The sequence below is a fragment of the Sander vitreus genome, chromosome 11 (assembly GCF_031162955.1).
Source record: "Sander vitreus isolate 19-12246 chromosome 11, sanVit1, whole genome shotgun sequence".
Taxonomy (NCBI): domain Eukaryota; kingdom Metazoa; phylum Chordata; class Actinopteri; order Perciformes; family Percidae; genus Sander; species Sander vitreus.
In genome coordinates, this window is record NC_135865.1 from 20,651,279 (window position 1) to 20,679,061 (window position 27,783).

Sequence of the window (27,783 nt, forward strand, 5' to 3'; positions counted from 1 at the left end):
TAAATTCTGTGAATATGTTTTTATGTAAATTAGAGAAAACATGGTCAACACTTTTGCAATCTAATTTCTCTAAATGGAAAACTCAGTGAAGACTTTTAAGTATTCATGAGGTGATCTTTGATGAAAATGTGTCAAAAGTGCAACTACTGCAGGCTATTCTTCTGTGAAATGAAATATTTGTATAATGTTTAAGGCTTTTTTTTTTTTAATTGCCTAATGAGGGAGGAGTGGTTGTGTCTGGCATGTCATTAGACAGTGGGTGGAAGTTTGCATCATTTTTACAATATCTCAAAACATTTAAGGCTCTTAAAACGCTTTTGACGGAATTCTTGGCTCTGAGTATTTGTTGGAAAGTGTTTCTGAATATTTTAACCTGACAAATGTCTCAGGTTCAATGCACATCTTTCTTCTAACCCCCACAACATGTGCTCCAATCTTTTGGATCTCTCTTAATAAATACATTCTTAGCTTTCTCTTTCTCTCATTAGACTGTATATTTCTGTAATCTATATATCTTTATTAATAAGTTTTGTCTCACATAGTGTCCATTTGAACAGCTTGGGAACCTAAACACAGATAATAGAAAAGGTTTGATGCTCAGGTTGTCACACCTTACACTCAGAGATCAACTTTATTCTTGTCCATTTCCAGCACTTCTGTGTATTATCTATAGACCTCACATTGTTGATCAGGATACTGGAAACAGACCACAGCTTCCTCCCAGCAGGCAAAAATAGGTCCCAGTTCTTGTTGGGAAAAACTCAGCGGCATTCCTCTGCACTCTTTGGCATGTCTGGCTTCTGTCGCTGTGGAAACAAGGTGGGTCGTTCTTTCAAAGGCCTGCTCTCATCGGGGGAGACAGTGGCATGGCCATGTCAAAACCACCAGTCGACTGAGAAAAGGTCAAAGAGCGAAAAAGATCCAAAGAGCCAGTGATGAAGTAGACACTAAGGATGTGGTTTAGGATGTGAATTAGAAAAACTACAGAGCTGGCTGCAATAAAATGAGTGTGGCAGGAGATGAGTAGACTGGGATGGAAATGGTGCTTGTAAAGAATGACTGAATAAAATGAGTCGACACTCAGAGAAGCAGCTTATACTGAGTTATTAATGGACTGTAGCGCCATAGAAAACCCCACTTGCCTCGCTCCGTTACTGACAATTTATAGCAGAAAGGGTGGGGGGGGGGCAGGCACCTGGACAGGCACCTGTAGGTGTCTTTAGATATGTCTTGCTAAATACTCCTTGTCATACTAATCCTTCCTGAGTCATCTTCTCACTTAATGCTTTGTCATTAATTACTTTTTTTTGTTCTTTTGGGATTTCTTTTCTGAGTCAAATGCCTGAGTGAATATGTTGCAGTAATGCAGGAACGACAAGTATGATCTTACTAACACTGATGGTGTTATTCCTGAGAAGACTGCTTTCTAAAGGTCTGCATAGTTAAGCCAAAAATAAATTAGACTGAAACAGTTGAAACAGTGATATTGAAACTTAGCTAAATGTCAAAGACAATAAAATTGCAAGGGGCCTACACTTAACCAGCCCATGTATTTCAAAGTTGAGCAGAAAAAGAAATAGACAACTTTCTCATTCTTGTCTGCCTATGACAAGATTACATACACTCACACACTGTAAGTGCATCTGACAAAAAGATACAGTTCAGCAGACCATTGTGTAGTTCCAATGTATATCTAACAGAGGGAGACAGAGCGTGACCTCCCACTGCATTTTGAAAATTAGGTTGTCCAGTTGTTTTGAAGGTTCATGATATTTCAAGAAATGCTAAACTGCTTCCATACCAATGTTTGATCTACTTACTAATGTACTGGATTTAAAAAACAGACTACTCCCTCATATATTGTCTTCTCTACCTTCCATACAGGCCTTGGCCATGCCTTCCCTCCCTGTCCCCTTCTTCCTGACACTGCTACAGCTTGCAGTACTTACTTACGTGAGTGCTGGGGCGTACTATGGACACAAGCAACACCCTCAGCCATACCAGCCGATGCAGCACATCCAACACATGGGCAAAGAAAGCTTTCCCCAACAACCGTATCTTGGCAAAGAGGTGCCCTATATGCAGTATCCCCACTACAGGAAGGAGCTACCCCAAATGCCCATGCACAAGGGCAAAGAAAATGCTCGCAAAGGGGGTAGCTATAATGGTGGCCAAGACAAAGGTGAGAAAGTCAACATGTTTAACAAACAGTAACCAACATTCTTCTAAAAACATACATTCACATCTTGAACACGTGACAATACCTGCTAAAACACGACAAGGGCACAATGTTTCTTTATGGCATGTAGTTAGTTATTTGTTAGTTTCTCAAAGTGTTAGAGAAGAAATATTAATGTATTTTTACAACCAACTGAGTGTCAAATATATGTGCATTTGTGTGCTCGTCAAAATGCTGTCCATGTATTTGCAAAGTCTTAATTTCTGGTTGAATATTTTTAACATTCCTCACAGGTCAGACTATCCCTAGTGGTGCTGAGGGAATTCCTCAAGGAGAGCAAGGCCCAGCTGGACCACCTGGACCAGAGGGACCTGCAGGACCTCCTGGACCTCCAGGTAATGGACAGCCTGGACCTGTGGGACGACCCGGACCTCCAGGTCCACCAGGAGGGCCTGGAGTGGGAAACCCAGGTTTACCAGGACTGGCAGGCAAGCCAGGAGGAAATGGTGAGAACGGACCACAAGGAGAAATGGGCCCTAGGGGTGAAGAAGGTCCTGCCGGGCAGCCAGGGACTCAGGGTCCCCCAGGACCACCTGGGCTACCAGGAATAGGTAAACCAGGGGTGCAGGGATTTCCAGGCCAACCAGGGCCCAAAGGAGAGCCAGGTCACAAAGGTCTGCTGGGACTACCAGGATTACCGGGGCCCAAAGGAGACAAAGGGATGGGCCAGCCAGGACAACCTGGTCACAAAGGGCTCCCAGGGTCCCCAGGACCTGCTGGCCCAAGAGGGCTGCCTGGTTTTGGAAAACCTGGCTTGAATGGGGCACCAGGGCCACAAGGACCACCAGGAGAGAAAGGACATCCTGGAGAGCTAGGACCAGCTGGGCCACCGGGTGAAGGAGGACAGCCTGGCCCACCAGGTCTACCTGGTCAAGGAAAGCCAGGTCAAAATGGCCTGCCAGGACAACCAGGCATGCCAGGTGGGAAAGGTCATCCAGGACCGCCAGGTTTGCCAGGAAAGCCAGGACTTCCTGGATTTGGTAAGCCAGGACTCCCAGGACCAAAGGGTGATAAAGGTATGGGTGGGTCACCTGGACTTCCAGGACCAAAAGGAGATAAGGGCCACGGAGGACTACCTGGTATGCTTGGACCCCCTGGACTAAATGGTCCATCAGGTCCTCCAGGCCCTATGGGAACCCCAGGAGGTTTAGGTGCACCTGGTCCTAAAGGAGACTTTGGAGAAGGAGGACCTAAAGGGCTTGACGGAGCACAGGGTGAACCTGGTCCCTCTGGGATACCTGGTAAGGATGGTCTGCCTGGAGAGAATGGAGAGCCAGGACCGAGAGGTCCACCAGGACCAAGTGGTGCCAAAGGAGACGGTGGGCATAAAGGTCTACCTGGTATACATGGTTCTATGGGACTTCCTGGGCCAAAAGGACAAGGTGGATTACCTGGTGAAGTGGGACCTCAAGGTCCTAAAGGAATCCCTGGAATGGATGGCACAGCAGGACCTATCGGACCTCCTGGTCTTCCGGGGAAAAAAGGAGATAGCGGACTACCTGGTCAACCAGGCATTGCAGGTGAGGGAAATCCAGGTCTTCCTGGTCCCATAGGACCCCCAGGGAAAGAGGGCCCATCAGGACCCCCTGGTCAACCAGGGCAGCCTGGCCTTCCTGGACCACCAGGTCCACCTGGTCTGTCTGATGACATGGCTGGAGTGCTCTCTGTGATGGGCCCTGGAGTAGATGGTGTTAAGGCTGGTAGTTATGGTAAGAAGGGCAAGTATGGAGGCAATGGGGCTGAAGTAATGGGTGCCAGTGGGTTGGAGATGCCAGCATTTACAGCTGTAGTAACAACTCCCTTTCCCCCTGTGGGCACTCCAGTTGTTTTTGACAAGCTCTTGTACAATGGTCGCCAAAACTACAACCCCGAGACAGGTGTCTTCACTTGTGACATGCCTGGCATTTATTACTTTGCCTACCACGTTCATTGCAAAGGAGCTAATGTGTGGGTGGCTTTGATGAGGAACAATGAGCCAGCAATGTATACATATGATGAATACAAAAAGGGTTTCTTAGATCAAGCATCAGGGAGTGCAGTACTACCTCTACAACCTGGGGACACTGTGTATATTCAGCTGCCCTCAGATCAGGCTGCAGGACTTTATGCTGGACAGTATGTGCACTCCTCCTTTTCTGGTTATTTGTTATATCCGATGTAAAGCCACACACTGCAGTAAGAGAGAAGCTTCAGTGAGAACAAAGTGGGAGCATATTTTTGCATAAAAAAACACGATCATAAACCACCTTAGACTGAGCAGTCTTTTTATTGTAAAGTCAACAAAATGATTGATCTTGTCAGCAGAGATGAGAGGAAAAATCGGAAGTATGACGGTCTGTATGTACAGCAGCTTTTATACTGTATAGCCTTATAGCCTTATAATTGGGAGAGCAAAGATGTTTTCTTTTACAGCTTGGAACATATAAAAGAATGTATAAAAAAGGCATTCAAAGAAGACCTCAGGTGGCTGCAGATGTATTTTCATACAGAAGAGTGCCAAAAACCCATAAGAGTGCAATTTGTACAAACCTATGAAGGGAACATGGGAAGTGTATGCAAAAGAAGATAAAACAAACCATAAAATTCTGGTTACACAAAGCAACATTTTGTTCCTGCACCTCTTCGAAACTGGCAGCTACCCCATGTGGTGAAGAATGTGAAATACAGTAGAAATCATGACGGCATATTCATTTGGGTAGTACATTTATATTTTTGCATGCATACATTTTTATAAATACAGTTTTGTCTCTCTATTGATAATGGCAACCATGTAATATGACCTCTTGAGATTGAAAACAGCATTGACATGTTTGCATTACAACAGTTTGTACATGTTTTAAAGGTAAACACATTTCTGGTTGTGTAACCTGCAAATGACTGCTTTTCTAATTCAGCTTTTTATTGGATAAATCTCTCAAGGTCCCAAGGGGATTTAAAAAAGAATTACATTTGCAAAATACAATGTGGGAGCAACCTAAATGACTTTTACTTCAGGTGTGTAAAGGCCTTACAAATACAAGGGACAACTGCTATTGGTTGTGAACTATTAATAGCAATTAATATGCTCACTTATAGGTGCAGAAAAATTCGAGGGTCAAAATTAAATAATCACATGCATGATATATGTTGCTGACGGACAATTGCTCCCATGAGTGAGATTAAAAAAGTAAGAATGTAATATTAATTTTATGTTTTAATGTTTGCTTATATGTTTATGGGATTTAAGATTTTCTTTTTTACAAAAATGCAAAGGTCAAAAAAACACTATTTTGCCCTGAACTATGAAAACCACTCCATACACTATATTAAACATGACACCACAATATACAAAAAGTCCACACTACAGCATCTCTGTGTCACTAACAGAAAGCAGAGACTGCCTGTGAACATGTGCGGTTGTACAGTTGAAACTACAATATAGTACTCACAACCGGAATTAAGCATTGTTCCAGTCAAACAAATCTCTCTGGGGATTTGATCTAATGACTCTGCATTTAGCTTCATTTCAAAGCAAAATCATTTTAGAAATAAATTAAAATAAAATGTATTCTTACTTACTCTTTTTAATTTAAAATTCAACTGACTATATTCGTTTTGTAAGCCTTATCCATTTTAGTTGTAATGGCAGTATTATTATTCATTAGAGGATGTCATATTTGAAAAACAAATGAGTTATTTTGAAATGAAACACTTTAACAGTGGGACCTGGTTGTTATCCAGTCCCTCTGGTATGAGTTGTTTAAAGTGAGAAAACCAAATTGAGTTCCACAGCATCCTTGGTGAGCTACATTAAGTATGTCTTGCTGCCAGGTTTACAGGGAATACAAAATAAAAATGTATTACAATTGACTCAAAGCAAGTATTGAATGCAATTCATAACAACAGTTATGTCAATAATGTATTGTTTTATCTGCACCTACATGCAATGACAAGGACATAACGCATGACTAGCGTAACTTTTAAAGGAAAATAAATGTATAGTTCTCCTTTTAACCATGGTGCTAATATTGTCGTTATAACCAAAGATTTTACGTTTTAATGTTTCACGTTTGTTATTATTGTCCTTTGTTATTATTTTTTTCTAAATAAAAATTGTTTAATTAAAAATAACTGTTGTTGACATTTTTATTCCTAAACTCACAGAAAGCAAAACAAACCCATTTAACTGAAGTACTGTATGTAAACTGGAAACTGTGTGGAAAATTCACTGTGGGAGATAATTCACGGGAAACAGTTGGAAAGGACAGTTACTTAAAAATATCAAGGATAGAGGAGCATGATACAAATACTGACTCTTTTTTCCAACTCACCCTCAACACCAAACACATTCTCCACACACACATACACACACACACACACACACACACGCACACACACACGCACGCACACCAACATACACACACACACACACACACACACACACACAAACAAGACAGACGTTTTATACAATTATGTATAGGGTAATTTGGCATCGTGGTTGGTTGACGATGCAAGAGAACTGGATATCAGCAACATTAGGACATGAGTTACATTAAGGTACAGGACAATGTAACATGCAAGACACTAGATGCTCTGTTTGCTACCTTTAAAACGTTGGCTCTATGATGACTGCATTGATTGGCCAACCCATATAAAGGACAAAATATTTTATAATACACCTGTTTGGTTGGTAACTTTGTTCCATGAATGTTAGAGGTCATCATCATGATAATCGTGTTATCATTCATAGGGTAATAACACATTTTAAATACCTGGAAAGCCATATTTTTTGCAAATCAAGTTTAATGACAAAGACAAAAAATGCACCACAATATCAACTGACATTATAAAAGTGTCACTTCCAGTTCAAATAGCTTGGGGACTGGGGAGAGATGCTGATGCTGCGGTGGGAGGGCTTTCAGTCGACGCCTCAGACTGTGCGCATGCGCAGAGCGCTTTGCAACATCTGTCACATCTTTTGTTAGTAACGTTATAGATTCAAACAAGGAGCTCAGCCAAACGTTACGGAAATAAGCAGCGGTAAGCATTGCTAGCTATCGTAATTTCACATGTTGTCACGCTCTATTGTCATTGCAAATAATAATACGACGCCAGCTCCAACATACAGTACGTAACTAGGCCTATATCTGTTTTTAGTTAACGTTAATGCTGAATTAGGTTAGCTAGCAACAGCAGCTGACGCGCTAGCCTGCTTCAAATCATTACAACAGCCCACCTAATCCACATTAAATTTGTCATTTTCAATTTAAAGAGTTGTTAGCACCTTGGTAACAGAATTAGACAACGGTCTGGTTTATTATGGTTGATTTCATGTCCTTATTTACTTGATTTTCTCTCCCGTCTGATAGCATCGTTTTGGTGTTGTTTCACCTGTCCTTTGGGTCTATTCTTATATTGCGATATATGAGCAGGCCGGAAGTGTCAAATGTTTTGTCTAGAGCTAAAACAAATAGTTAATTAATCAATTAGTCGATCAAAAGAAAGAAATTGGCAACTATTTTAGTAATTGATTAAATGTCATTTTCAAGCAAAAAGCCCAAATATTACACAATTCCAGCTTCCAGTTGTGAGGATTTGCTGCTTTTCTCTGCCTTATGTGATAGTAAATTAAACATATTTGAATGTCTTGAATATATTTTGGCTTCAGACTGCTGCCAAACAAGCCATTTAAAGAGACATCACATTTAGTGTTTAGGAAATTGTAATAGGCATTTTTCACTATTTCCAAACATATTATAGACCAAATGAATAAATCAATAAAATAGTATGTAGTAGTAGGCTTGTAGCCCTTGTTCTGTCAAGTTTTGGCTTCTGAAATAGGATTTGTTTTGTGTGTTAGTAGTATTCCCGCAATATGACATCACGCGTTGGTCTCAGAGCTTCTGGTACCAATGGAAGTGACTTCAAACACAGAGAGAGGGTGGCCCCGCATTACCAAATGTGGCAAGTAACTTTTATCTATTTCTGATATTGGTCATTGAATATGAATGTTGTCTCTGAATATCGACAATATCTGTTTTCTGTTTTACAGTGCTGCCTTGAAGTCAGAGGTGCGGAAGTTAAACCTGGTCCACCTTCTCCTCTGGCTGCTGGTGGCTGCACAGGTGACTGTCAGCCACTTTAACCTGGTGTCGCATGACACAGTGTCCATGCCGTACCAGTGGGAGTATCCCTACCTGCTCAGCCTCCTCCCTCTGCTCTGCAGCGGCTTGTCACTTCCGAAGAACAATATCAGTTACCTGGTCATATCTATGATCAGTGCGGGGCTGTTCTCTGTGGCACCGCTGATTTATGGTGGAATGGAGATGTTTCCTGTAGCGCAGCAGCTCTACCGCCATGGAAAGGCCTACCGCTTCATTTTTGGCTTCTCTGCAGTGACAGTTATGTACCTGATCATGGTGGTTGCTGTTCAAGTGCACGCCTGGCAGTTATATTACATGAAGAAGCTGTTAGACTCATGGTTTGACGGCACTCAGGAGAAGAAGAAGAAATAATGGAGTGAACAAACCTGTGACTGGGCAAAACTGTGTTTTTATCTTAATTTATACATTGGTAATGCATCTTATCGATGTCTATTTGTTCAGTCATCATCATGTAACTCATACCTTAAATACCAGTGTTCTCTGACACAGATATCAAACAGAGTGAGATGTACAATTTATGCAGGAACCTGGATTTTCTTTTTTAAATCATTATTTATTTAAAGTGTCTGGCACACACAATCAGGAGTGGCATCAAAGCAATATCCATTAACATTGCATTATATTACAGTCATCTTGTTCCCTCTTCATCACTGGGTGTAGAATGCAGTTTTTCTCCAAACAGAGAAGTAAGTAATTTAAGACAAAGACATCATTGCCATCTCTCTAAAAATAGAGATGTAGAGGTGTTTATAAAAGTACAGCAGTGAAGGCATGGACTGTTCTAACATATACATTTTGCTTAGAAATCACTACTGTGTTTATTGAACTAGGTTTACCTTTGCTGCAGATGTGCTGATGCTGTCTCCTTCATTAAGTCTTTACCTCTCACATTTTTCTTTTTCAGAATGCATTTAAGCCATTACAAAGAAAGGTGGTGATCAACATATCTGCCTGTATTGTTATGTTTTCAAGTATTCTCATTCAGCATCAGAAGCCAGTTCATTACGCCTGTGTACTTGAATAAAATAAATGCACTGTAAACCAAATAAAAATCAAATGAATGCTCTTCAACTTGTTGCATTTGATGTTTGGCTATCTTTGCAATTAGGTGAGTCAGTCACAACCTATGGTCACAACCATACAACGCACTTTGTTCCTGATGGTCTGCGGCTGCGCACAATGAATGCCACGTACTGGTTGACGTTGACAGTCTTGGAGGACACTTCCTGATGCTGGCACCCGGGTCTAGCTAAGCTAGCTATCAGATTTTATTTTCACGGTTTGGGAAAACCTGTGAAACACAGCGTGGTCAAGTCGTCTGATTGAGGTAAAATACTTTCTTTCGTTTTGGGTCCAGGTGTACAATGATTTATTAACCACACAACAGTTTCTATCATCTCACTGTTTGAGTGGTTCTCTTTCTAGCTAGCTAGCAACTACTAATGTTACGTTCGCTACGCAGGGAGCTAACACTACGCTAGCTCGCCCAAACAGGTGTCGACACTGATTCTTTGGAAGTTATTTACAAAAACAACTGATACCATTCTTTTCTGATGTTAAGGAAGGCGAAGTTGATACATTACGGTGTTGAAAATATGCTGTTTTACCTAACGTAAGCTCTAAAAGCCAATTAAAGGTAACGTTAGCTGTTACAAGTTGTTACACAGGAAACCGCTTTTAGCCGACCGATTGCTTTAAAGTGAAATTAAGGCGAGTTACTTTATTGCAAATCATGGAGTTATACAATGGGAGATTACCTATATTATTGCTTTTAACTTCACATTCATAGTTAATAGTGTCACCGTTGACAGGGCAAGGATGAAACGGCCTAGCAGTTACCAGCTAACTCAACGTTAGCTGTTTATGGGCCATTGACAGATGACTGTGCGATTGAGCGTCTTTTACAATCAGCGTAAGCTACACTTCAATGACATTTTAAACGTGTAATTCCCATGTACCAAACCTTTCACAAAACATTTGGCATAGTTGATATCGGTAGAATATCAGTTTGTTGTTGTCCCTATTTCACATATAAATGTGAATGCTAAACGTTAGCTACCACACAATCCCTAGCATCCAGCCAATTATTCATCTGGCTAGGACAGTCAAAGCTATGGAAGCCCATTTCAGATCCTGTCATAATGAGAAACTTTCTCTAAAAAATGAGATAGTATCTCGAAATAAGGACTTAGTATCTCAAAAAACAATGACTTAGTATCTGAAATTAATAACAAACTTTCTCAAAATGACTTAGTATCTCAAAATGAGAAACTTTCTCAAAATAATGACTTAGTATGTAAATACAATGACTTAGTATCTCAAAACAATTACTTAGTAACTGAAAATATTGACTTAGTATCTCACAATAACGACTTAGTATCTCATACCAATGACTTAGCATATCAAAATAATGACTTAGTATCCCAACATAATAACTCAGTATCTAAAAATTTTAATAACCTCAAAATAATGAGTTAGTATCTCAAAAATGATTACCTTATTTTAAAATATACTAAGTCTTTATATGGAGAAAGTTTCTCATTATTGAGATACTATCTTGTTACCTTAAATACTAAGTCATTATTTTGAGATACTAACTCATTATTTTGAAAAGGTTTCTCATTATAATGATCTTTTTTTCCCTTACATTGGTGGAAATTGGCTTTCATGTGGCTGTAGCATTTCAGGAAAAATAAATGTAGTTGTTTAATGTCCAGCCTAGAACAAAAGCAGGTCGTGCCATAGCTAATCTAACTGCTCCAACGGTAATTTATCATATACTGTTGGGACTAACTTAACTGAATGTATATAAGATGTAAGTAACTGCAGATGTAGGATATGCTATTATACAAATGATCACATATTTTTCTAAAAGATCCAAAAAACATAGTTGAAAGCTTTGATTATCTTATCAAACTGGTTGATATTTTGGTTCAAAGTCTGTGATATCTTAGAGTTGTCTTTGCCACCTCACAGGGTGATGTTTGACCCTTAGACCCTATATCCCAGTCAGTGAGTGATACTGTTACTGCATAGGCATGATTGAATTACCCTAGATTATAATCGTTATAAATAGACTTTAGAAAACGCACCATTACCCTGCAGGGAGATAGCTTCATTGTTAAAGATTGAGAGAGACTATTAAATCAAATATTAGTAATGTCTGTGTTTTCATGTGTATTAACTATCCTGCTATGAATGTCTTCTGTTCTTATGTAACGAGCACACTTTACCAAATTCTTAGCAACTCAGTATTGAATCTTGAATCTTTATGAATGATAACTTTTCTTCTGTAATAATCAGCATATGATCAAAGTCATAGTATAGGCTCCAATTAGCATTGAGAAAAAGAGAAGGAAAGCTAGAACAACAGGCTTGTTGATTATATTTAATTCTACCTTTCTAATGACCCTGTTAAGTGGTGGGAGCAGAAGAGGTCGGACGGCACTATGAACGGCCAGCTGGACCTGAGTGGGAAGCTGATCATCAAAGCCCAGTTGGGCGATGACATCAGACGCATCCCGATTCATAACGAAGACATTACTTATGACGAGCTAGTGCTGATGATGCAGCGTGTCTTCAGGGGAAAGCTGCAGAGCAATGACGAGGTTGCCATCAAATACAAGGATGAAGGTGAGTCAGGACATGGGCCTGTTGTCCCTAATTTGGTATCTTGGCTATTTTATCTTTTCATTGGTAGAGATCATTTTCCTTACAGTGAATCATCTGGTTTCTCTTTTCCCTTCTTCTAGATGATGATCTCATCACCATCTTTGACAGCTCTGACCTTTCCTTCGCCATCCAGTGCAGTAGAATACTCAAACTGACTTTGTTTGGTAAGATATTAAATAATTTCCTTTCTGTTGCCCCTTCATAGAATCTTGCTTTGAGGAATCCAAACTTCAAGCCAGTAGATGTCTAATTCATGTGATGGCGTCATCACAATGATAAACTGTAGACCCAGATGTTTCACATCAGCTGTTACAACAACCAGTCACTGGAGGGCAGTTTCACACAACAAACCTCAGCTGTTCTCTTTCTGAATGAAAGTTGTCTACACTCCCTTCTGACTAATTTGGGGTGGAATTTCAATGTGCTTTTTAGTGCTGGTTCAGCAAACAAAGTGACAGGCAGTTGATCAATGTAAAAGCCATCTGTGCCAGTTATACTGATTCGTAATCTTTATCTTAAATATGTACCAGCCCAGCTAAATCCACAGTTATTTGGTAGGTCATATAAACATTAATAACATTAACCAAGCAACCAGTTAACCTCACCCTAATATGTCAGATTGAGGCCTGTTTCTTTTTTCTAGTAACAATCAGAGATGTTCACAAGTCATTTTTTTGGAAGTCCAAGTCAAGGAGGGGCAAGTTCAAGTCAAGTCTCAAGTCTTTTGCCACGAGTGCAAGTCAAGTCTCAAGTCTCTGGCCATCTGAACTGATCCGAACATTATATTGTTAATTTAAAGCATGTCCTGTAGCTACCATCCATATAGTACAGTATCAAAATCAGTTGTAGGATAACTTTATGGGGTCTACTTAACACATCCCTCTAGCCCTCGGACCTGGTGGAATATTAACCTAAGTCTGTCACATCATATCGATACAACTATAAAGATACAATTTGCCTGTTCCCAGCATTAGCACAACACTTGGCGATGGTTAGCTTGTTACCTGTAACGATATATGCTAAATGTAACGTCTCTTTCTCAAGTGGAAATCAAGAGAATAGTGGCAGCGCCACACCAGTAACAGAACAACATACATCTCAGTGTCAGTCCAAATTACGCACAATAAGCAGTTTGAACTCACTGATGTAATGCCATTTATTTTCTAAGTGTTAGTACGCTCAGTGAAACTGAGTCCAGCGCGAGGGAGTTCCAACTCAGAGGAGGAGAGGTTAGTGAGGCCATCGTCTCCACAGCAGGTGACAGTGCGCACGGATCCGCTGCGCCATGCATGGATGAAATAATGAAATAGTAAATAGGACTACAGTAACAGAAATATGTGCAGAATTAAGACAGTCAAGACGGCCCAGTGTTTGGTGGACCGGGTACACCTTGTTCACTTAATAGCCTACAAATCATCCGCGGGATCAATTACGCATCGCATGAGTTTGCTCACCCCTGACACAGCGTTTGTTCCTGGGGAGATGGAGCCGTACGTCCCGCCTCCTGTGCGCCATGGATGTCGAGCCTCAGAAACTACTAACTATAAAGATACAATTTGCCTGTTCCCAGCATTAGCACAACACTTTGCAATGGTTAGCTTGTTACCTTTGACGATATATGCTAAATGTAATGTCTCTTTCACATTAGCAAGTGACTGACCTATCTGGATGCGTTTTGAGATGCCTGATGAAGTACGACGTTGTTGATCCGGCATCATTTATCTTGGTGCCACACATCTTGCATGTAGCTGTTTGCTTACTGCCACTGTTTACGAAGTTATTGAAAGCAAAACCAATGACACTTTTTTACATGTGAGTGTGCGCACATAAGGCATAACGCATGCGTTACGTTGCACATTATGGCAAAGGGCAGGGGACATGCAGATCGTCATACGTTTCCCCAACGTATATGCGCCAATAAAAGAAAATAGAAATGCATGAATACATTTAGATTTAAAAAGCAATAATTGCATGAAAACAGGTTGTTGACGAGTCTCAAAGCTCGAGTCCGAGTCAAGTCTGAAGTCTTTTGGGTCGAGTCCGAGTCAAGTCTGAAGTCTTTTGGGTCGAGTCCGAGTCAAGTCTGAAGTCTTTTGGGTCGAGTCCGAGTCAAGTCTGAAGTCAGCTGTTTGTGCGACTTAAGTGCAACTTGAATCCGAGTCTCAGACTCGAGTCCCCATCTCTGGTAACAATACGTTGCATAACGTTGTGTTGAAAGTATTAACCGATAAATACTAGACCAAGAGTATGGTTTTGATCATTGCTTGAATAGAAATACTTAAAAACAAGGCGACCACAGTAACTTCGTGGCATATACAGGAAATGTACATGCAGCTTTATGGGTAAATGATGTTGGGCTGGTTACTAAACATTGATAGAAACTGGACATTAACAAAATATATATATATAATGTATAGCTCTAATAAGTAATTGCTCTATATGCTCTCTCAGCATGTTCAGTTTTTAATTATTTAAACTAATAATGCATTTTGTGAAAAAAAGAACTGCTAAATGGATTAGGTTATAGTAACTTACAGAATTTGTGGGCATGAAGAAGGCAGATAAAAATGCTTAAATAATGGTGAAATATATTCCATCCATCCGTTAGCTACACCCGCAGCTTATTCTTTGATGGGTCGCAGGGGGCTGGAGCAGATCCCAGCTGACATTGATACGTACTGATCAGACATGCCATCTGGGACAGTTTTCTTTCAATCAAATATTTTCAATACATGTTCATTTAAGGCCATATATACGTCAAAAAATATGTCAAAATACGACTTGATGTTTTCCCTGATTATGTCTTCTGGCAGGCCATTTCTACATTACATGTGTTTTTAATTTCATGAATTCTATTTTCTGTAAATGTTATTCACTTAAAGTCAGAACTATATCCCAGTGTTTGGCTGTTGGATAGTCCAAGCTGTGTTCCTTCCTGCCAGGAAATAAAGTTGTGGTGTGGGAATATAGGCCTAAATAAAAGTTATACTTAGATAGTTAGAAAGATGTGGAGTTTACAGAATATTGCTATCAGCTGTTGAAAAAAACACATACTCAAAACCATAGCACACCATGGATGTGCATGTTACATCTAATAATCTTATCAAGATTTGAAACTCAAAATGGCTCACACAAAGTTAGAAACTCTACTCGTGGATCAGTAATGATAACATGATGTTTTCTGTGCTGTGATCAAGTCAGTCAGTCCTACTGATGCTGCTATAATTAGCCAGGGAGCTGTAAGGTTTTTATTTTCTTACTTCCTCCCAATCAAATATGAGGCTATGTTTAGACGGAAACGATCTGCAGAGAAAATGCAAAAGTGGCGTTGCCTTCTCACTTTTTATTCCGCATTTAGACGACTGTTATAGGGGTTGAAATCTGCGTGCATATGGTGACGCAAAAGTGCGTGAAATGCGATCCACCAAGTCTGCGCGCCTGCGTAGAACCTTCCTTCTACTTGTCTCCCTCTCCTCGTCCTCTCTCCCTCTCCTCTCCCTAGCAGCATGAAGCGAACAACAAACGAGGCAGGCACACACCCACACACGCGAGGCACACACACAAACACAAATGTTCCTAGTTACATGTTGTGATTTGTGGAGTCACAGCGTGTACAAAAAACAACGCAACATGAGACACAGCCATCTTCTAACCGTAAACAAACTGGGAACTATATTCTCAGAAAGGCTTGCTGCAAAGAAAATCACTCCGCCCAAGTAGCAGAAGTAGCAGAGCTTCGCCTTTCTGAGAATATAGTTCCCAGTTTGTTTATGGTTAGAAGATGGCTGTGTCTCATGTTGCGTTGTTTTTTGTACACGCTGTGACTCTACAAATAACATGTAAATAGGAACATGTTGGCATTATTTTGTCACTTATTTGGAGCAGTAGTTAGTTGGAACCAGTTACCTGCAGGTTCTGTGCTAGGCTAAGCTACCGGTGGAACCTTCAGACAGCGTTACAACATGCACGGACATGAGAAGGGTATGTATCGATTTGTCTTACTCTGGGGGTAAGTCGGCGTGTTCCTTTTAAGATTTCCACTCTGGAGGGTGGTTTCACTTTTTTGTGTTTTTAAGCCCCAAAAATGACGTTGCCGTCTAAACGAAAGGCACATCTGATAAAATATTTTGTCATTTTCACCCGCGAGCGTATTCGTGTTAACGGGGCCTGAGTCCTGTCACATCATTACATGTCATGACCTCAAAAGGAGTGAGAGTAGCTGGAATCTCGTGGCAGCCTGTGTCTCAGCATAGTGCCTCGTGACACCGTGCATCTCCGTTCAGCATTATCCACTCAAACAGAGAAACATGTGTGAAAATGGAATGTCTGGCGATCTCCATTCTCACATTCATTTTTTTTCAATGGAAATTTCACCCCTCAGTCAATTAGTAGTGGGGAAATGAGGGTTTAAAGAAGGTAAAGTGTCCTGTATAGTGCGTCCCATACGGTCGAAGATTGTGAAGACCTTTGTCCTGTTTGCTGTAGATTGACATTGTAATAATGCACTTATGTTTTCATTTTATTTCATTAAGTACCGTAAGCACGGAAAACCAGCGCCGTTTGGCTCAGCATTCCACAGCTCCATTGTTAGCTGGTGATAATGAAGCTCTCAGTCCCTCTGTCAGCCTGGCTGCTATTGTGAATGGCTTTGTGGATTCAACCATGTGATAGATGATCTCTGTAATCCTAGGTATTCAGAGTGTGGAGCCAACAGAATTGGGACAGGTCATCATTTATAATCTAATGAGCTGCAGAATTATTGTTTATTTTACATTAGCAGATTTGAATGTGTGATAGTGCTGATGACACAACTTTACATATTTGTTTTTAAAGATTATTCTTTGGGCATTTTAGGGCTTCATCAGACAGACAGACAGACAGACAGAGGAGTCATTCTATCAATCACCCTCCTTGAGATCTAACAACAACAATTTGATTAATTTACTCACTTATGTCCACTCTCTTCATCTCTTGTTACCTGCAGTGAATGGTCAGCCACGGCCTTTGGAGTCTAGTCAGGTGAAATACCTGCGCAGGGAGCTTATTGAGCTCAGGAATAAAGTCAACAACCTCCTGGATAGCTTGGAGCCCCCCACAGAGCCTGGTCTGGCTGCTACAGCACCATACAGTGGTAAGCACTCCCACACACATGCACACCCACATACATGTTAGAGCTAGACCGACAAATCAGCCGATGTTAGCTTATTGCAGACATAGCAGTATCCGTGTGTATATGTTGGCCTATATGTAACAAGGAATTGCAGTACAGAACAAAGTTTTAAGGTAATTTAGAAACATTGTCACCTTTTCATAGTTGTCCACCAGAGAGCACTGACAAGTTGATTTTTCAGCTGTAAACGTCCTGCTTGGTCACGAAGAAAATGTTTGTTTGTTTATGTTATGCCGATATATCATTGTCAGATTTTTTAAACTGTCAAATCCAATGTCAAAGCCAATGTCTGCCGGGATTATAATGCCATAATAATATGTACATTTAGCATTCATTTGACTGCGTCATTTGCAGTCTTTCCTTTTGTATGTGCACAATTGCTCTTTGAATTGTTGTAACATAGGAACTGCCTATTAATAAAAAACAGACACATACTTGTGAAACTAAGATATTAAGTTGAAAATCAACAACTCTTACATGTGTATAAATATTATATTATACAAACATGTTGGATCCACAAGAAACATTCTGCCCTAGTAGTTAATGCCATATGTGTATACACACACACACACACAATCCAGGTGGTTTGATTTTTCTTTGGGTTTTTGTTTTTAAGATAACAAATCTTGCCTGTTAGGTCTCTTAATCCCAATGATGGGACATTGCACGGCCTCATTAACAAATACCACTTGTATATATTCCACATGCTCACTGCCAAAATCGTAAGATCTATATCCCACATGGATACTGGCACCAAACTCAGGCAATTTTATAAGGTTCAGTCATTGTTGTAATAACTTGTTTTCATATAAAGATTTGTCTGGCATTATACACTACATTTGTAGTTTTAGTTATAAACTGCATACATACTGGTTCAGTCCAGTTTGATTGTGGTCACTCACACACACACACACACACACACACACACACACACACACACACACACACACACACACACACAAATACACCCTTTCCTTGTCATCATAACTGTGATCAAAGCATTTATATGAGGAACGTGTTGTCCTGTTACAGTGTGGTAGGAGGCTGCTGTATTAAAACGTATTTATTATTCTCTGTTAGCTGTAACTTTTTAATTCTGTACTCTCCTGAAAAAGTACATATTCATATGTGATTTGGCTGGAATCAAAGAATGAAGTAAACAGGGGTGACCTGTAGTTTACTATCTGGCACCATGCTGAGAGGGCAAAATGTTGCATACATGCATTGCATTATTGCCAAATTTTGTCTTTGTCTCTACCGGTTTTTAAACATTTTTGTGGCTGTGTTTCTAGAAGCAGTGGATGGACGTGAAGGCAAAGTTTTGGCAGCAGACCACACAGTGAAACATGCAACTCCAGTCAGTGCAGCCAGCATGTCAGCCTTCGACCCATTAAAAAACCAGGATGAGATCAGCAAGAATGTCATCTCCGCTTTTGGCCTTAGCGAGGACCAGGCCCCAGGTATTGCGTCCTATCCTATCTTTTTGTTTTTATTTTATTTGTTTCAGTGTGTAGCTGTTAAGTAAAGAATTCATATCTCTTCTGTGCTTGTGAGTAGCTCCCCCAGCGGTTGCACCAGAGGAGCGCTCAGGAACCCCTGACAGCATTGCCTCCTCCTCGTCTGCAGCCCCTCAGCCAGTGGCGCCCCCCCAACCACAGGCTCCCTATGCAGGAGTACAGCAGGGACCCCCAGCTGGCATGGATGGTGAGACACATGCACACACAGCTACTGTGTCTCCCAAGAAATTTCCCAAATGCACATAAGCCATATTTAATACAGAATAATTGGTAAAATACAGAATAAAACACACAAGCAGACACATGAGGCAGGGTTGTGTAGAAAGATTGCATTATGGGATTATATCATAATTACTACAGGGAGTATGGATGGTTAAGCGATTACATTTACTTTTACAGTGGTGCTGTTATATGGGATGTTTTTCCAACATCAACACCAATGTAGCCTCATCAAAAATATCACCTCCTGTTGAGCAAGGTTAAATGTGTTGCCCTAAACTACTTATCCAGGCCTTTTCTTTTTGAGTAGTTATTGCATAGGATCTTATACACCTAAGGAGCAAAAAATACATAGAAGCAATACAAAAATACAAAAAGTAAAACCGAAGAGACAATCCCCCAAAAATCTGTGCATCGTCTCATGGTCCAGGTCCACACACACAGTACCACAGTAAAAATCCTTCAAATATATCTAAATTATAGACACTACAAACTGCAGTTTGTATTAGGTTGTTTATATGTGCTTAGTCCTGTCTCAACCGTGGTCATACATACGGTACAGGGCATACACGGCAGGCCTGTTGTGCAAAACGACGGCCTTTCCTTTCTTCATAACTGACTAAAGGATTTACTCCAAGAACATGTGCAACCACTGTCACAGTCAGTGTAGTCCTACTGTTTGCAAGATGTCATTTTATGCTGCTTGACTGTGTCCACTCTGAAATCAATTACTCGTTCAAGTGTAATTTAGTATTTTTATGACAGACAGAGAAGATCAAATAATGCACCAGACCCTGTTACACTACCATTTTTTAGTTAGCTTTGTTGATCAAATTCCACTTACTTTCTTTTTATTTCCCATTGGATTACAGACACAGTGTTTCCTCTATGTTGATTCTAAAATTTCTGCCGCCACTGTATGAGAAATAGGGCAGATGCACAACAGGGTTTCCGCTATGTACACTGTGAACCGCCGCTCCTTCAGCTGTTTATGAAAAGTCGTAATTACACGACTCTGCAAAGCCGTCTGCTCTACTGAACGCAAGCGAACTGTCATCCGCTCTCTCCCCCCTTAGGATGAGCAACCGGAACAGTGGCAGGACGTCATCACTCGCGAAGTCATGGCAACCAAATAAACAACAGTACTACTTGTCACTCCATCTTAGGCAAAGTGACAAACAGCGACGACAGCCGCGACATGAAATCCGCACTCACGCGGGTCCCGTGAAATATGACAGCTACAGTTTATTGGAAAATAGCATCGTGGACACTGAATTTTATGAATTTATTGTTTATCAGACCCCAAATGAGACAAGAAGCTAACGTTAGCCAACGCTGCAGTCCCTCTGACGCCCCGCTGCAGGAGACGCTGTATTCCTCCGACATGCTATATTAACGTTGCTGTTTTAAAACTGTTTTCCAGGTTAGTGGGGGTGCATACCGCTCAAAACCAACATGAAAAACATAGCTAGTAATGTTCACTCAGCATTTTGTTTTGTTGTTAAACTGTGTGTAAAATGAGCGGTGACGTTAAATCACCGGTTTCAGGTAGCGGCACCCTACGGTACCATCTATTTGCTGGATGGTTTCAAGGTAACGGTCGGTAGCTAACATTAGCAGATAAGCCCGTTGACAGCGACGTTATTGTTAATATTTTGGCACAATGTTTCTGACCGTAGTAGTTGTCATAGTGACTGAAAGTATGATGTGAGATGCTAAAAACTACACGCTGTTTTCAGGTAACGTTACTTTTTGACGTTCAACCCGTTAAAAAAAAAAAATTCTAGAGGAAACACTGCAGATTGGATCACTTATGCCCTGCCAGCTATTCGATTAGGTGAAATGTTAATAGAGTGAAGAATGTTATCCTATGAGAAGAGCAAACTGAATGAAACTGAATTGACTGCATGTACTTTAAGCAAATGCTTGTTCCTTGTTTTAGGGACTCAGATCCATTCTGCTGTTGAAGCAGAAGTTTCATTGAATGAGAAATGATGACTCTCACTGCTGTGGAATCTTAATCACTCTGTAAACAGGAGTATCCATGGATTTAGGGTTTATCTTACTCGGCAGAGACTTTATCATAGCTCACCCCGGTGTGCGATCTTTAACATGGACATGTTGGACCCAAACCTAAGGCCTGGATGAAGATAAATGAACAAAGGATCAGGCAGTATGTTGGCATAAACAAACACAACTTATTCTACTTAATTTTCTCATCACAATAACATTCTGGGAAATGGTCTTCTGTGCCAATCTTGCATGTCCATTTCCTTTTATCCAAGTATCTTACCTAACGTGGGGGAATTCTGTGGCTTGTTTCTCCTGTTGTTGTGAAGAAAGGCCCAGGCAGGTGCAGCCACAGAAATGAAGCATATTTTATTGTTTGCCATGTTGCTGTTAGTGGATCAGATTATTTTCAGTTTGTGGTTTGGCCTCGCTAAATGAGGAGATCATTGGAGCAAAGAAGATGCCTTTTCGTTGCACCCTGTGAGAGCCATAACTCGTTCTCGGAGAGATCACACTGCTGACTCCTGACCACACCTGCAACACAGATTCTCTGCACACATGTGGTATGATTACTTCCATTTAACTGGTGGTTTGTGGTTTGGCCTGGTTGGCGATGCAGGGCCTATCCGTAGGGCTCTATTAGTTGCTCCAGATGAAGACTTATTCAGTCACTGAGTTAGCCAGCTCAACAGCAAGCTGCTTATGGTTCTTTCTTTACCCTCCATAACACGAGGACTAGGAGAAACAACAGATTTTCTAATGAAGACTTAAATAGATGTGTTAATGCAGGGATGCTACCACGGAGGCATATTTTTGTGGAATTGTTATTGTTGAGCAATAGTTTTAAGTTGCTTATACTATATCTCTCTTGATCTGTGATGGTTGTGTGCATCATACTCATCACATTGCTCTTGCTTCTTTATTGTTCTCGTCATCATGTCTGGCCAGATGGTATGTGGAAAGATTGTGGAATAGCTCAGCAAAAACCTTGAGTCAGTTGTAAGGTCTTAACTGTAACACAATGTGGTGCGATTAGAGAGTGTGAAGCAGAAGCAGGACGAGAAGTTGAAATAAATCACTAAAAGTAATAAGGCTAAAAGTAGAGATGTCCTGAACCAATCGGGCTGATTTCAGGAGTTGTTCCCAGTCTTTCATACCATATCAATAATTTAAGCTTTCAACGCAATCTTTTTTTACCAGAACTTTCAATATTTGGATGTGGAAAAAATAATGCACATATATATATGCAATCAATATTTAAGTATATACAAGTATTGAATCAGACTCGGTATGAGCTTCACCAATCCTACCGAAAAAAAAAGAGAGCAGGCGTAAACACAGAGAATGCCAGGATCACTGCCCTGTATGAAAAAGTTATAACAATATCCCCTTTTTATATAATTAATGTTAAATTACATCCAGTTTAATATAAGTTCAAACAAACACATTTGGACAAGACGGGTGTTATTTCAAGGCTACTAGATATGTGGTATTAAAAAGGCTGACCGCCCATTATTAAACTAAAGCCCCTGTGTGAGCAGGCGTTAACCCTGCTTAAGTTGAGCAAGCCTTTGTACCAGCTCCAGGGAATCTTTCTGTACCAAGTAGGGCTGCAGCTATCGATTATTTTAGTAATCGAGTATTCTACTGATTAATCAGATAAGAAATACTTTTGTTTTATTGAAGAGCAATAATAATATTATTATAATATTATAAGTATATTATAATGTTGCAACATTTGTATTGCCTACATTGCTTACAATATCATCTCTCAAAAAAACTAAACCTATTTAGTGCAGTTAAGTGCCATATTACATTGTATTAAAAGAAAACATTTTCTGAAATGCAATAACAACCTCAAACTAAGGCATACATTACACATACATAAACATTACCTTGAATTGTGCAACTTAACTTTCAGAACTTTCAATCTGAGACTGATCTGTATATAGGCCTATATGTAAATATTAGTTATTTTTATTTATATATTTGATTACAATGTCACACAGCTCTGTTACACTTACGCTAGTAGATCGTTGATCAGCTGTTTCTCCGTAGAGAGAGAGAGAAATAACGTTTTAATTACGTTTGAACTGATTCCGAACTTTGGACACTTTCTGTCGTTTTCTCCAGCCTGTCTCTTCTCTTAGCCCCTCACTATTTACACTCTTCATTTTGTAATGTGTGCCGTCAGTCTTCATGGCATGTGTCGCCAGCAGCGTCAGCCCGGTGTGCGACAGTAATAATCATCCGTGCGGAAACACCGTGAGCGATACAACGTTGGTAACGTTGATTAAACAAAGCTTCGAGGCAAATCGTTTTGCATCGAGGTTTTTTAGTAATCAAATTATTCGAGTTACTCGAGGAATCGTTTCAGCCCTAGTACCAAGTAAAAAGATAATTTCCCCACAGAGATCAGTTAACTATTGTTATTATATACATTGGCAGCTCTTGATAGATACATCTCCAAGCCTAGCGTAGCAACGAATTGTTTGTCCTCTCCTCAGTTTCACTTCTTCATCTCTTTTCTTACTTCCAAGGTTGCAGATGGTTGGCACACAAAGACATTAAACTAGATCCTGCCGATCCTCATCTCCCACTCGACCCTGTCCTCACATTATTCCTGTCTCTGGCTGTCAGTATAACAGCCTGAAGGCAAATTAGAAAAGCCAGTCGATGCACAATAATTTATAAAAGCTAATACACTGAGACTGGATGCCAACTGAGCATGTGTGGCCTTTTAAAGCTAGCCTTAAGCTCACTTTCAATGCAAGCTTAGGTTACTTGTTACCCTAAGAATGTTGCTAACAAGATCCATAAGCAGATGGTAAAGATTTCAACCTGTTGTCTGTCAGATGTTGATAGACCCTTGGCAATATGTGTGCAAGAAAGGCATAAACTCTAAACATGTGTATGTATAATGGCTGAGGACATTTGCATAAGGCTCTTTATCAGATGGGCAGAAATGTGTTTGGTGTGAAATGTTTATTTAAATATAGGACCTTGTTCTCAAGACTCCTTTTTGAGGCATGTTTAAAGGTCAGCAGAACTACAGCCAAATGCTTCATTGTTCCAATAAACATCATTTTCCCAACTTGGGGTTTTTCTTCTGAAGCTCTGTCTTCAGTGAGACCCTAGTCGTTTGTCCCGTGGGCACTCAGCAGGCTCATAGTTGACCTCTTGGCTACACTGGAGTGAAATGAACTCCCCAGCCAAAGGGGTCTAACAACCATGCATCCTTTCATACTCTTACATAACATGATGGATTACAGGCCGAGAAGAACAGGAGAAGAAGCCAATTTAACACACATGCCTTGTCACACAATAAAGACCATGGTGTTCATGTTAAAGGTGCTGTCAGTGAGATAACAGATGGTTGCCACATCACTTCAATGCTTATAAAAAGACACTAAAGAGGTACCCTGTTTCTAGCTAAACATTTAGTTGTCAGGTGTCTCCAAGACCAATGCAAAGTAATATGACTTGTTTTCTGACTGCTGGTTCATTGAGCCTCAGCTTCAAAGTCAGTTGTTTTTAGTACAATAATTGTATTTGTAATGTATGTGCTACTTTGAATGTTTTAAATTATTGGATATGAAAAAGAGGGAGTTATTAAGAAGGAGTGCATTGAGGTTCTCTGACAGTACAGCATTTCATAGGAGTCTCTTTAGCTTTGCTTTGTTCATATTCTCAAGAATTGTAAAGTGTCATGTCAGCCCTCCCAAATGAGTGGAAAATCAGCACCAGTTTTACCAGCGCTTGAAAAACCAGTGAACCCTGGGGCGGCACTATTTTATTATGCCTTCTCTTGCGCTTTGCTTTTCATGTGTCGTTACCCAAATTTATATGCCAGGCAGGAGATTTGGGAGTAAAATTAGGCCTTATTAAGGGAGAACACTAGTTTGCCAAGTATTCGCTTGTCTGCTGAACATTCAGGCATTCAATGGAAAACTTGATGAGCAAATTTAAAATAACAAGGAGAAATTGTTTCCATGTTTTTAAAACATAAAAACGGCATCAATGTCAAGAAAGGTATCCCTGATTACTCATCATGCTATTTAAGTGTTACTAATAAGTGGAACATGAGATGACTGGAGCTGTAGAGATGATGGTGGTCATCCTCCACATGTGCATGGATGCAGTGGACCGGTGAAGTCAGTGAATAAATGTGCAGCAGGAAGTCACTGTCTGCAAACATAAATGTGTCTGGTGGCGCAGAGAACAACTCCTAGCCACACACACACACACTCTCTCTCTCTATCTCAATAGAGGATACATATTTCAGTTTAGCATCCTTTACTTTGTGTAAGTGTGTTTATGTCTTCTCGAGTATCTGCATGCTGTTCTCTAGTTCGGAGCCAATTCTACTGTATCGTCCCATAGAGAGATATCTCTGGGTACTGGGCTTTTTAGCAACAAATACTTGTATCAAAGTGGTTGCAGCTGTTTTTATTGAAGCAGTTGTGTGTGAAAGATGCACAGCTGTTTCTGTGAAGATACAGAGACCCCATTTACACTTAATTAACTTCATGCATCTTGAATAACTATGTGATAGAAAAAAAGCAAAGTGTAAATGCAACCAAGAAGCTTTAAAGATGAATATGCCACCCGATTGTATTCTAGCCAGATGTTAAAAAGGTTTTAATGCATCTAGCTTTCCAAGACATATACGTAGTCTTTACTCCACCCAACTGTAACTACGTCAGTAGGTGGTCTGTGGAAGAGACTCTACACGATCTGTTCCCTGTGATAATGGCACTAAAAGTAGCAGTCGAATAGCTGCTCCAAATGTAAACTCATACAGAAGGCTTTGTGGTGGATAGTTGTTTGCCAGCTATCTGTTATTGTCAACTGTTAATTGTTGTAACTTCCTATGTGCAGAAATTCCTTTGGTATATTTGGCGATTACCAAACAGGCTGCCATGCATTACTGCCACTCTGGAGTGACCTTGAGTTGCATGTAGCCTGGAAAAACCATGATTTGACCAACTGAGACGCATGTATGAATGGAAGTGTATTAAATCGCATCTGGATTTTAATTGGATACAAGATACTTGAAAGTGTAAATGGGACCATAGATTAAGATGTAATGGATAATGGCTTATATTAGTAGTGGCTATTTTATTTGTTTGGTTCTGTGTATTGATTATGCTTGTCCCTGTCTCTTCAGGTCAGGTGTATCAGCAGTACCAGGCTCCAGGTGGATACCCGCCTCAGCAACCAGGTGCCCCACCTCAGCAGCAGCAGTACAATATGCAGTACTCTGGTAAGAGTAAAAATCATGAGGATTAAATCAGGATTTAAGAGGAAAAAAAAGTAGCTGCTGTGTTGTAAAGTAAGGGGATTTTCTTTCCTCTCTAGAGTGAATTAAAGAGACTCCCTCCTTTCCTCCCTCTCTGCAGGATACAGCACTCAGCCAGGTGCCCCTCAGCCTGGCCCACCACAGCCACAGCAGCAGCAGTTTCAGAACTACGCGCCTCCCTCCTCCCAGGCTCCAGCCTCCGGTCCAGCTCCGGCTCCAGCTCCAGCTCCGGGTTTCCAGGGTGGCCAGCAGCAGCCCCATCCAACTCAGGGAGCCCAGCAGTATCAAGGAGCCTTCCCTCCCCAAAACTATACATCCCAGGCCACCCAGCCTGCCAACTACAGCCTGCCGCCCAGCTCCCAGCCCGGCTCAGGGTACCAACCCCGCCCGGGATACACCCCGCCTCCAGGCAACACTGTCACCCCTCCACCAGGAGCTGCTAACCCGTATGCTCGCAACCGCCCCCCTTACGGCCAGGGCTACACTCAGCCAGGCCCTGGGTATCGGTAAAAAAGGATAGCGGATGTTACTAATCCTTATACACATCACATTTGGAGTGGGTGCAGTAAACATGGTTCCCCCATACAAATATCAAGTCCAAACGAGCAACCCCACCCGTCTGATGGTTATTGTTTGTATGCTGTCTCTTCAACACACCACTCTACTCTGGCCCTGGTGTATGTTCCTTGTGTTATTTTCCCTTCTTCTCCTGTCACATCATCAATGTCTGCTCTGCCCTCTTGTATCCATAAACATGTAACCGGTCTGTATGCACACACCTGGGTGACCAAAACAGGCTGTTGCACAAACTGTTTATTGTTCTTTTCATGGTAACGCTTCATTTTGCAAGTGAGATCAGCATCCATATTCTGCATTTGTGTCTTACATGTCATGACAGACATGTCAAACGCTTGTGTTGAGTTAACTATGTATAGATGCATTTATAAGACACTAAATGAAAAGTTACCCCTTCTGTTGTTTTTGTCTTGTTTGTTTTAGTTTTAATTTTTTATTTTATCAATTTCACCACCATGTCGGTATTAATGATGTGTCAATGAAACTGCCCCATGTTGGGAACACTTGCTAAGTGATGGCTTATGGGAGAAGTAGATCCCAGTGTCATAAATAAAGCTTCTTTTGTTTAGCTAATTATATCATCTCCAGTAAAGCTTAGTATTCCTCTCTTTCTCTTTATCTTATCACTGGTTTTTACTAATAAATCAAATTCCACCCTCAAGTAAGATTAGTTGTTTATGTATAAACTGTAACATTTTTTTCTTGAACCTAATAAATGATTGAGACCCAGTTGAAGACTTTTATCTTTTTGTTTTGATATTGCATTGCTCTTGGCCTGCGCAATGTCTTGCTGTCTTTCTCTTAACACTCTTTCTCACTTTGTGGTTTCTGAGTTCATGTCTCTGTTAAGTTTGGCTTCTCTCTTTCTCTTCTGCCCCATCCAGATTTGGAAAACTCTAGTAATGCTGGTATTCCCATTTTGTTTTCCTGCCTGT

The 27,783-nt window shown here is 40.6% G+C and overlaps 3 protein-coding genes across 5 annotated transcripts; all 3 read left to right on the forward strand.

Annotated features, from left to right (window-relative positions):
• The first annotated feature begins 1,884 nt into the window (after positions 1–1,884).
• col8a1a (collagen, type VIII, alpha 1a) lies at positions 1,885–4,400 on the forward strand. The gene is made up of 2 exons (XM_078262833.1): positions 1,885–2,182; positions 2,473–4,400. Exons 1-2 carry the CDS (start codon positions 1,894–1,896, stop codon positions 4,398–4,400), a joined length of 2,217 nt encoding a protein of 738 aa, XP_078118959.1. The 5' UTR covers positions 1,885–1,893.
• Positions 4,401–7,173: 2,773 nt separating this feature from the next.
• jagn1a (jagunal homolog 1a) lies at positions 7,174–9,312 on the forward strand. Its single transcript, XM_078262831.1, has 3 exons — positions 7,174–7,258; positions 8,079–8,182; positions 8,271–9,312. The coding sequence occupies exons 2-3, from the start codon at positions 8,094–8,096 to the stop codon at positions 8,731–8,733; spliced, it is 552 nt and encodes a 183-aa protein (XP_078118957.1). The 5' UTR covers positions 7,174–7,258; positions 8,079–8,093; the 3' UTR covers positions 8,734–9,312.
• Positions 9,313–9,568: 256 nt separating this feature from the next.
• On the forward strand, positions 9,569–27,577 carry tfg (trafficking from ER to golgi regulator). Of its 3 annotated transcripts, none has more exons than XM_078262248.1 (8): positions 9,569–9,709; positions 11,802–12,015; positions 12,135–12,218; positions 17,039–17,185; positions 18,517–18,684; positions 18,782–18,928; positions 26,141–26,236; positions 26,373–27,577. In XM_078262248.1, the coding sequence occupies exons 2-8, from the start codon at positions 11,832–11,834 to the stop codon at positions 26,780–26,782; spliced, it is 1,236 nt and encodes a 411-aa protein (XP_078118374.1). In that variant the 5' UTR covers positions 9,569–9,709; positions 11,802–11,831; the 3' UTR covers positions 26,783–27,577. The 3 variants fall into 3 exon arrangements, with proteins under 3 accessions (XP_078118374.1, XP_078118376.1, XP_078118377.1); XM_078262250.1 differs by having other exon boundaries at positions 18,520–18,684; XM_078262251.1 differs by lacking the exon at positions 18,782–18,928.
• Positions 27,578–27,783: the final 206 nt, after the last annotated feature.